Raw genomic sequence first — 11,353 nt, 5'->3', positions numbered from 1 at the left:
TAACATCTCCCTGTCTGGGAAGTGACACATGCAAGTTAGTTGCTTAATGCAGGATTGGATCAGCAGTTGATTTAGATCAAAATGTATATGTTTTCATAATTCATTCCTCAAAATTCCCTATGTGCTTAGAAACTGCAACATGAAGGATGATTCAAGGATGATTACTCAGCTTTAATTTGTTATCACAACATCAATTTGTGACACTGTCACGTCTTTAAATCTGGATTTTACATTTAGTAAAGTGTTAATTACTAAAGAGCACTGCTAAAATAATGTAGAACTGCCTTGAAACACACCCGTGCTTATTAAAGTGTGTACACCCCTTGTCTCTTCCTGTTATTTAGTACCTATCCTGACGCACATCCTATTAAGCCCTGTGTGCGCTCTGGCTATCTCCAAGTGTTTTCTCTCTCTATCCTTTGGCCAGCGTGCTTTTCTTTCACTTTCTCTCTCTGCAGACAGCAGTAAGAACCTACAGTTACAGATACTTTTTCTCTATGAATGTCACTATGGATTTCTTTTTAAATTGTGCATGTATATTAATCGGCCCAGCAGAACTTCCTTGAAAGACTCCATGCTGGATGCCCAGGAGGGAAAGCTTCCCCTAGGACATTAACAACATTACCCCGTATCACTCAATAAAGCTCTCCTCAGGTACATATCTTCACAACACAAATGAACTCCCTTCTCATCATTTTTCCTGTTCTCATGAAACATACACACATTACCTCATACAGACACACACTATTCTTTCTTTTCTTCCCTTTGGTGGAATTGTCATTTGAGTGAGTCAAAGAACAATAAAACTGGGAAAGAAAACAAGGGTCCGAATCTGACAATGTACCTAACTGCAAACAACAGGATATGAATTATGCAACAAAAATTCGTTTATAACAAATGTTTGAAAAACAAAGGAAGAGACACTGGAACCTTGGCTGTGCCAAACACAGGATATGATTTCACACTGTGCTCTTCAACATCCAAAGTGACAAGGCAGTAGAATAAAACTGGAGAACAATTTCGCCTCTTTTTATTCACTTTTTGCTATTTTAGAATTAATTCACATACAGGACACTTGTAAGACAGGCGACCTTCTGTACAGCAGTGGCACTGTCCACTTTATGGATTTTAATGGGAATTCTAGCTCCAGTACTAATCCTAGAACACAGCGGTTTTCCCAGAGCAACGGTACTGAGACTCATGTTAATGCATAGATATGGATTTAAAGTACTAGTTTGTATAGCCTGCATACAGTAATTCATCCCACTAGAGCTGTTCTGAGAAGCAAAGTGCATCATATACATACAAATTTCAGTAGTCATACGATCAATCTATATAATTCTGTCCAAAGTTCATTTTACCTTTGGAATGACTCATTTCAAGCACTCGAACAGGCTGCATCAAGTTTCACGGGTTATCAGTTTCTGTGTCAAATATGTTGCATGTATAAAGTGAAATGCGTTTTCAAACAGAATTTAAAAATTGTCATAAATTAATACCACGGTCTTTCCCTTTTAAATATACACGCGGACAAATTTTGCTCCCTGTAAAACATTTAAAGTTCGGTATGTGGACTCTTGACAGGAACATAAAAGATAAACAACCAACCTGCGTTCATTGTGGGACATCATCATCCACGGAACCCGACAGTTACCCTCATGTTTGTCCACACGGACCTTGTTCCTTTGAACAGCGTGGAAACTTAATCCAAATACAAACACACTGCGGGAAAATCAAGCTGCAGAGGAACAGTTATAGAATATTTCTTCTCGGCTTTCTCTAGTGAAAGTCTACTTGAGAAAGACGCCTGTGGTCGTAGAGTTGGCAGCTGAGCCTTCAGCCGGCGTACATCTCCAGTGCTGATGCTACAGTAAACTGGTGCGCTCCTGTGTGGAAACGGGAGGTGCAGCCTGGCGTTTCCTGAGGCAGGACTACAGCAGAGCGCGGACATGGAGCGCGAACCAGCGCCACTCTATATGATTCATTTTTGCAGTACGCACAAAGCAGAGCTGAAGGTTTTGCACAGAGAGCATGTGGGTGGCTATTAGATTTACATCTGTGGTGCCGTGTTATGTTTCAGGACACCGCACCACAGATGTGTACTACGGTGAAATATTCTAGAGGCAGCAGGTTGACTGATTTAGACCAAATCCAATTGGTATGAAAGATTTGGAATATAAATATGAGCGTCAGTTCATTTCCAGTGGTTTGTTGTACTGATAAACAGCTTTAAATATGCAGCTATACTGTTTTTGTGCACAGAGAAGCTCACTTCTGCCCCATTTTGATGTATGGTATAGGTCTCTCCTGAGATATACCTTTGACAGCAGTTAAAAGGCTACAACCCATACAGTTACATAAGCTGTTGAACTGTTACATGACATACTTTTCATGCTTTGAATGACTGGAACATCATGTATAGAGAGGATCATTCTCAGAACTCAAGCACAGATTCTCACTGTTTTCTCCAGCATGTTTTGCTCATGGATTATTTCCTGAACTTGAACAGTACATAGAAAGGTTCCTAAAAGCAGTTTCCAAAAACAGTTTCTCTAGGTCACCAAAGCCTTTGCTTTTGGCCGAGCTTCCTGGCCCGGCATCTGTTGCACGATTGAATGAAGGCAACCCTTTAAAAACCTCTCTTCATAACAGGAAACTGCTCTCCCTGTTTCCTGCACAACAGGCAACACTTCCTTAGCAACAAATGGGGGAAGGCTGGTGATATTAACCCCTTAGGTAACCTTGGAAGACAACTGATTGGTTGTGTGGAGCCTGATGGTTCAAGAAACAAACTTTTTAGCTCCAGCCTGGGATTCAAGGTGGGTTTTCAAGGACAGACACACCTTGGTGCAGCGCAAGGGGGAGGCTAGGATCATTCTCCACTTGAGGTCTTTGATTTGACAGCTCTCAGTGCAGGTTAGACGCCCACACTCTGAGATGGGAATATCTCACCTTTTTTCCTTCTCTTCAACATACTTGAAGGTCAAACAATGCAGCAGACCTCAGGGAGGAGAGCTGAAATGGATAGTGATAGAGCATAGAAACACTGTATCGCCACAGGGCTCTGGTCCTGACTGCTGCAGCAGCATACAGACCCATACTTTTTACACAGCAAAAGTCCCATTCCAGATGGTTTGATGCAGGAAAGATGAGGCTCTGCTGCAGGTGCAAAGCTCTATCACACTCTAAGACGTAGAGAACTGTGTGGGTGCCATCTTTTTCACTTGCCTAGGCTCATAAAAGAATAAATATGTTTGTGTATGTAATGTATCAATTTCTGAATTTCTAAGCATGTCACTAAAAGATGGCATTAATTATGAAAAGCTTTGTTTTGAACATGCAGTAATTAATCTATTTGTGTAATAAGGACAGTGAGTAATGTATTTTGCAATAACACCACCAAAACAAGTCGGTCACTGTTACTCGGTTGCTTCCACTTGTTACAATGTGTTACTGTACTATTATGCAGCGTTGAAGCCAAGACAGTTCTTAATGTGTTGGTAGTAGCACATTTATAGCTGCCATAAAGTAACCTTTTGTCTTTGAATTGGATGACTAAAGATAGCGTTGCTCTTTTCTTGTGGCTGTGCCAATGTATTCTCCTCACATTTATATGACCTTTTTGTTTTTCATTTGTGCAAAATATGTTTTGCTCTTGAAGGGTGTGCAAATAAAATCTGTCAAGAGTATTGTGTCATGTGGCTCCAGAAGAGAATGGTTTTTAGAAGTAAATAACCATCCAGATGTGGCACAGATGGTCAAAACATGTTTTTGGACAGAGGAGACAAATTTCCTGGACCGTCTGTAGCTGTGTGCTGTGCTCTGTCACCCCACATGGAACATGACTTGACTGGAAGAGAAAATGGGAATGGAGATATTAGGAAAAACATGTTTCAGTAACAGGGAACAAATCAGCTCTATCTCTCTTCCATTCGGCTGCATACACAGCGCCAAACAGGAAAAGGATCAGGGAAAGGGGTCAGCAACACATTCCCAGAGCTGAGGCAATCCATAACACCTGCTTTGCCAGTGACTGGACACTAAACTGAATGAATACTCTGAGTGCTTCTATTCCCTTCTGAGAGTGAAGCTATGCGACATCACATTTTAATAGAGCAGATTACTAGAAAGCGCAGGTTTAGATTTGTGGCCCTTAAAGGATACTGCTGGTCATTTTCTATATTAACAGTATTTTCAACACTCCCCATACTGGGACTAAAACTGACAACGAACTGATTCTGCTCACAGTTAATGTCTGTCAGCTGTCAGCACTGGATCGGCTTCTTCATCTGTGACATAAATCTCTGATGTTGTTCACAAACAATTAAAAACACATCAGTGAAACACATGCTGCACTGGATGACATATTTCCTCATTAGCAAACCCCAGACCTGAATGTGAGGAGCTGTCAGAATGAAAACTAAGCAGAGAGCTTGCATGAGACCTCGTGCATGTGCAGTTGACTCCTGCTAACTTCAGGAAATTATGGCCGCACTGAGAGTTTGGGGCAAACTAGTCGGGTTTGGGATTTCATAATGAAAAAATGTGTCACCCAGTGCAGTGGTGTGTTTCCCTGATGTGTTTTTAATTTTAACAAACTAACCCAGGACTGACAGCTGACAGACATTAACAGTGAGTAGAGGCGATTCATTGTCAGTTTTAGCCTTTGTATAGAGATTGCTGAAAGTACTATTAATACTGTATAGAAGATGACCGGCCTTATCTTTTAATGGCACAATTGTTAGTGTATTGCAGAACTCTCTGCATGCATGTGTGTCCAGAAACAAACCAACAAACAAAAAAGAACAAAGGGCACTTAATCATGCTACAGTGCAAACTAGCATTAGTGTATTAAGTTCAGGTATTGATGTATGAGATGTTAAAGTACAATCAGGCTGAGGTCATTCACTCTGACCCAAACACCTTTGTAAATGGATGGCGAAGCGTTTGGCTGCTGTAATCATTATTGACATGTTCTATTGATTCTCAGCTGTGGCCAACCAGTAAGGACCGCAGCAGCCTTCTGAGATATACTGTATATTTCTGCCCTGAGCTTTAGATCCTGATTAAGAGATGTCAGGGCACAGAAAATGTATATAACTGAACAACAGACTTTATTAAAATGGCAGAAAACTGAAGGGTGCAGAGATGATTTCAGAACTGTGACGAGAGACATATATTAAACTTATTAAACTGCTGGTATCCAAGAAAGTCAGGCGTCTTTGTGCATAAAAACAGTTTTGTGTAACCTGAGTGAAATAAGAAAACGTGTTGTCAGCAGTGTATACGTCACTCTGCCAACCATATAAAGCCTGAACACCCCCCAATTCACTGCCTATGCATGCACACAGAGAGTTTTGCAATAAACAGGTGGAGCACAGAAGTCAGCAAATCATCAAAACAAATACTGGTTTATTTCCCCACAGGGCCTTCCGAACTCCACAGCAAATCAATGGTGTCATTTGAAAGGCAAAGACACATTATATTATATTCGAAAATGTTGGAGTTATGTTGTTATTATAGTGCTGTAGTCATCACCATGTACATTCTTAATAAATAATACATAGCTTATCCAAATAAAGACTGAGTGGTGTATTAGTGGCTCCTTAACTTGTAATTTCAGCAGCACAGTTTGTTTTATGACCAGCAGATTCTAAGATAAAGTGGCAGCACTGCTCTATTACTGAGAAACAAAATATTATTGCTCTGTAGTAAAAGGCCATGGCTACAGCACAATGGCTGTCACATTGTCGTTAATTAGCCTCAAGTCCAGAGAGTAGGTCAGACTCTGCTAACAGATGAATGTGTAATTCTTTTTCTCTAAATGGTAAATGGACTGTATTTATATAGCGCTTTTATGCACTGGCCAAAGCACTTTACAGGGAGATTATACACCACTCACCCATTCACACACCAATGACAACAAGGCTGCCACACAACGGCACTGGTCAAGCCACCAGGAGCAATTTGGGGTTCAGTGTCTTGCTCAGGGATACTTAGGCATGTGGGGAGAACGGGAGTCAAACCACCAACTTGCTGGTCAGAAGACGACTTGCCCTACCTTGTGAGCCACAGCCACCCCACAAGGCTGCAGAGACAACTTCCAAGCTGCACTTAAAAAACTGTGTTTGACTGGTCCAAAAGAAAATCATCAAGGAGCCCCGTAACAAAAAATCATTTATGTCCTTTCCAAAAAACAAAAGGACAACTGTCTAAACATTATATTTTGGCTTTTGGTGTCAGATAATAATAAGCAATGTAGAGACCTTCCATTGTGAGACTGTTAGTTGATGTGGTTTACTTCTATGCAGGTTTTTACTGCAATATGTTGTTCCTTAGACTCTGCAGTATCTCTTTGTTTATCAATTTAATAGCCTTGAACACTCAGGCTCCATGGGGCAACATGAACATAAAGGAAACATGAATTCCCATCATGAGATCTGCTCTGTGTGTGGTGTGTATGGCACATGCCTACATATGAGGAGTAAACGTAATGAGCGAGCACGTGTGTGTGTGCCATCCAGCACCACTATTTTGATTGTGTACAGCACTGAAGGATCCAGAGGGAAAACAATAGCATCATGAAAAAAACCCCAAGTCAAAATTTACACTTCCTGTGAGTGTTTTCACATTTCTCAGTCTGAGGCTGTGCCAGTGAAACACGTCTCTGGCAGAGCTTTTCTATAGTCTCACGCAAGTCCAGCTGAAGGTGTGAGCACATTGTGGGACTTATATCACAGAATGCAACAAAAGAAATGCTGTCATTTAAACCCATATAGGTTAAATGTGTCTGACATTAATTAGAGTGCTTTTATTCTAGAGGTAAATGACTGCGTTGCAAAGTGCTACATATATTGTCCTTGAAAGTTTGTCACATGAATGAAAACATGACATTCTACACAATATCAACACAAACCATAAGTCAAATCTCTGATAAATGAGGACTCATTATGAGCAATAGCATGTGCATAAATTGTGTGTGTTGCAAAAACAATGATACACACATTACAATAGGGAAGCATATCTGGGGACTTTCCACCCCCTTCTGACAAGGCAGATATGAGTGAGCGATGTGATGTTTATATGCATGCATGTCTTTGCTCAGCCCAGTTTTCATTGGTCTAGATAGCTACAGCACAGAGTGTGGAAAACACAGATGGTTGTTGCTTTTGCTTCTTCCGCCAGACCTGTGTGACCTTTTACACAAAGATATATCAACAGCCAGCGCCACAACCTCCCTTCTGTGACTCCACCAGGCTTTTGTTTAGGAATAATTAAGCTCTTTCTAATCAAGACAGTGCCTTGATAGACAGGAAATGAGAGATCTGCATTAAAATAAGATTAAGTTTTTAGTCATCCATGTAATATAGTAGCAACCCTTTTAACTCACTGGTGTATTTTACACTCAGAGGAGACACATTGCTGTAACAATAGTAAAATCATAAGTTTGAACATCTTTTGAAATGTTTATTAAAAGACATTTAATTCATGTTTTTTAACTGTAGCCTTCCACTCTGGATAAATGTGCTGTTCGTGCACATGTTTACATTTTAATTGTGACTTATAGTACACTGCATCGCTGCAGCTTTGCGACAGTGCTTGTAGAAGTTGTAGATTCTTTCCCTGTGTTTTACAAAATAGATGCAATCCACATACTTTCAGACTCTGGAGATAAAACCTTTTAGATATCTTATAAGGAGAGGAGGATAAGATTGGCCCTTTTGAAAATACAGAAAACAAAAGTAAGTAAGGAAAAGATGAAAAGATCAAGATCGAGTGTGTAAGTCCGTCTTCTGACTCCCCCAACCTGTCTGTGATCCTCAGCCCAGTTGTTCCTACAAAAGACAGTATGACTACTTAAAAAATGTTTTTAGCAAATGTTACTCAAACAGGAGTAAGCAGTATTGTTTTCTGCTGTGGATTAATGTGCATTTGAGGTATAAAGACACTAACTGTTACTAGAACACACTCACTTATAGTTTTGTTGTTTTATAAGATATGCTGACAATAAAAAAAATATACAATATCACTCTTAATCACTTTTAATTGCGATCATATTTAAAGTTCTCCCATCTGTGACTTTTAGTTTTGTTGTTTATATCTATTTTGTGTCCATCTTTTACATCTACTGTGCCAAGTGACACTAAATTTCAGTTCATTTGGCAGGACAGTTGTTCCCTGGAGAACATTGACCTCTATTCTGTGAATACAAGGTGACCCTACAGGATGCTGCTGGCTAAATTTAGAAGCTTATTTAAATATATTTGACTTTACAAATATCTTCCCGCCTTTTTTTCCTTCATTTTTTGTGTCATTCTCAGTGGTGTACTCTTTCATGCTCTGGTTTTCTTAATCTTTTTCTCTCTCAATAGGCAGCACAACCTCACAGGACATGAGCGCTCTGTCCTGTGAGGTTGTGCTGTGGGGGTTTCAGCCAGGGCTCTCATGTACTCTATGCGCAGTATGCCTCAAGGGATGGAGGGTGTGATGGATGCTTCATATACAAACTGGGGGATTTTCTACTAACATCAGCACAAACAGCATGGTCAGTATTCTTTTATGGAAGCTGTAAAAACCACCAAAGTGTGTAATATGCTTCCGTTTGTATATTTGATCATGTGATTAATCAGATAACAACAAATAGGTCACACCATTGCTACAATCTGGCAGCATGGTTAAACCGGTTATAATGGAAAAGATTTGTAGAGACCATTATGTGTGCCTCAGTCTCTGAGTGAAAACATTGCCTATAAGTATTACCTACTCCAGGTGATGAGTGTCATTGTCAGCACTGTGTCAGTTGATGTCAATCAGCAGCTATCACTCCTATAGAAAGGATGTGTTCCCATGGCAACCTAGAGGTCAAAAAGGGCAGCTTTGATACAATGAACCACAACCGATCGTTACTGTCGCCATTGTCACGTTGGCAGGCTGATATTGCCTGAGTCGTCATTACTTGATGCAGTGAAAATCCCTCTTGCTCCGTCTCCTGAGATTCACTTTCTCTCCTCACCCCTCATTGACCCAATGGCCATTGTCTTTAATGCCCACATTCGTTTTCTTGAGCTGGGCCTTAGCTGTGCTGTGTCATTTTGGTTTATGAATTCAGCACTGTGGCGCCAGTGCAATAACCAAGATTTAACTGTCAGGTGATGGAGTCATTTTAAGCTTAAGTAGTAATAAAAATCTAACACTTTGGATAAAGTGTCTTTTTAAGTGTTGAGGAATAAAGTTTGAAATATATGTTTATATTTTATGTCAATGTGTACAGTATGTGTCCATGAGTAGACAAATATAAATGTTGTGTGTTTTTCCATTTTTTTCTAATGAGGCTCAGTGGCACCTGGAGATGATGCTCAGCTGAGGCTGAAGTCAAAGCACCAGACAAATTAATTTGGAGCATTCACTTTGGTCACATTTAATTCAATTGAGTGTTGCTTGCCGGTAGTAAAGCCAAATTCATCTCAAAGTACTGAGATGTGGCAAAACATATCTGTTTGTTTTTGAGAAAGACATGGTGCAGCAATTAGACCAGTTCAGAAAAGGCTAATGAATTGTGGCTGATTACAGATCTATTCAAATGACGCTGATGTCAGTGACTTGTGTTAGTCAGTAGAATGTCTAGTTCTCTCTGTATTTGTATATTAAACAGATTTAACCAACAATGTATAAATAAATAAATGTCAAAAAAGCAATATCCTTGCAGCTGGGGTGCCAGAATATTACCATGAAATTATTGAAAATAACTACTGTATGTTCTAAAAATACAGTACTTTTCCACAATTTTAAATAATTTTTTCCTTTTAAATGAAATGTTGTGTATTTAAAGGTATTTTATGTATGAACAAAACAAAAACAACAAGAACAACATTAATAAAAATAGATACTATCCTTTAAAGCCCAACAATTTTCTTTTCATAAAACAGACTATATATATATATATACAAAATTGTAACTTTTTAACAGTTTTAATGTGAAAAACTGAACTCTTTTTTTTAACAGAAATGAAAGTTTTTGTCAGGTTTTCCCGGCTGCGCCTGCCTCTCTCCCTTCCCTCACTCTGTTTTTATTCCCTTACCCTGATTATGTTATCTGACGCACCTGCTTCTTTTCCCCAGATCACCACCAGCTGCACCCGATTAGTTTCTCCCTATTTATTCTCCGCTCACCGTCCGTTCCCCTGCCAGTTCTTTCTAGCATTGTCAGGCCCGTAAGTTCCCGTCGTTTTGATTGTTTTATATAGACCTCTGTTTACCTTCACTCACGTCCTTTCACCCAAGCAGTGTTCTCCTACGTTTGTTGTTTCCTCCTCCTCGAGTCGCTCCACCGGACCACGGACCTCCTCTGCTCAGTTCCTTCTCCACCACGTAGGTCAATGCACAGTCTTCTCTTAACTGCCTCACTAACTCTGTCTCCTCAGCAACCATCATCCCCGACCAATCCAGGAGTGAACCCCAGCGTCTGCAGCCCGGCCATCCCACAATCACCGCACCACTGACTGTGCTTTTTCCATACCTGCTGCTCGACACCCGGTCCCGTTTTCTACACCCTCCATCTGGTTATACACTTGCTTGTCTGATATCACTGTAAATAAATTGAGCACTACTTGCACTGTAGTCAGTTACCTGGATCCGTCATTTTTTGTCGACTCGCTCACCTCTGTGTCCGAGCAGACATAACAGAAGGAACTGGCTGATATGGACCCTGCTGACTCTGGTGCAAGTAGTTCAGCATCTAATGCTCAACTGGCTCAGGCACTGCAGCAGCAACAACATGATCTGGCTGCACTAACACAACAAGTAGCACAACTCACCACCGTCCTGCTGTCCCAACACGGTCACTCTGCCACCCGTTCTGCCAGTCCGTGCCCAGATCCTCCTATACCTGAACCGGACATTTTTGACGGTAATGTGGACAAATGCCGGGGTTTTCTGCTGCAGTGCCGCCGGGTGTTCAAGCACCAACCACGGACATACTGCACAGACCGAGAAAAGATCAGTTATGTCATCAACCGACTCCGAGGAAAAGCACTTTCTTGGGCCAAGGCTGCAGACTCCACTGGACTACTCATCTGCCACCCGTTCTGCCAGTCCGTGCCCAGATCCTCCTATACCTGAACCGGACATTTTTGACGGTAATGTGGACAAATGCCGGGGTTTTCTGCTGCAGTGCCGCCGGGTGTTCAAGCACCAACCACGGACATACTGCACAGACCGAGAAAAGATCAGTTATGTCATCAACCGACTCCGAGGAAAAGCACTTTCTTGGGCCAAGGCTGCAGACTCCACTGGACTACTCATCGGTACTACCATCACGGAATTCCTGGATGATCTAAGGTCAGTTTTTTCACCAT

The 11,353-nt window shown here is 40.9% G+C and overlaps 1 protein-coding gene across 3 annotated transcripts in view; it reads right to left on the bottom strand.

Annotated features, from left to right (window-relative positions):
• Nucleotides 1–10,614, bottom strand: part of fgd5a (FYVE, RhoGEF and PH domain containing 5a) — a 42,040-nt gene extending 31,426 nt beyond the window's left edge. For 2 of the 3 annotated variants that reach the window (XM_020592911.1, XM_020592912.1), the window contains exon 1: nucleotides 1,609–1,855. In XM_020592911.1, the coding sequence (XP_020448567.1) occupies nucleotides 1,609–1,618 (10 nt within the window). In that variant the 5' untranslated portion in view covers nucleotides 1,619–1,855. Of the gene's footprint in view, nucleotides 1–1,608; nucleotides 1,856–8,760; nucleotides 8,856–10,255 lie in introns of those variants that run through there. The other variant, XM_020592913.1, reaches the window with a different exon arrangement.
• Nucleotides 10,615–11,353: the final 739 nt, after the last annotated feature.

This window comes from Monopterus albus, unplaced genomic scaffold, assembly GCF_001952655.1.
Source record: "Monopterus albus unplaced genomic scaffold, M_albus_1.0 scaffold18.1, whole genome shotgun sequence".
NCBI classification, from domain to species: domain Eukaryota; kingdom Metazoa; phylum Chordata; class Actinopteri; order Synbranchiformes; family Synbranchidae; genus Monopterus; species Monopterus albus.
Note: the sequence above shows the minus strand (reverse complement) of the source record. Positions and strands in the feature narration are given on the sequence as shown.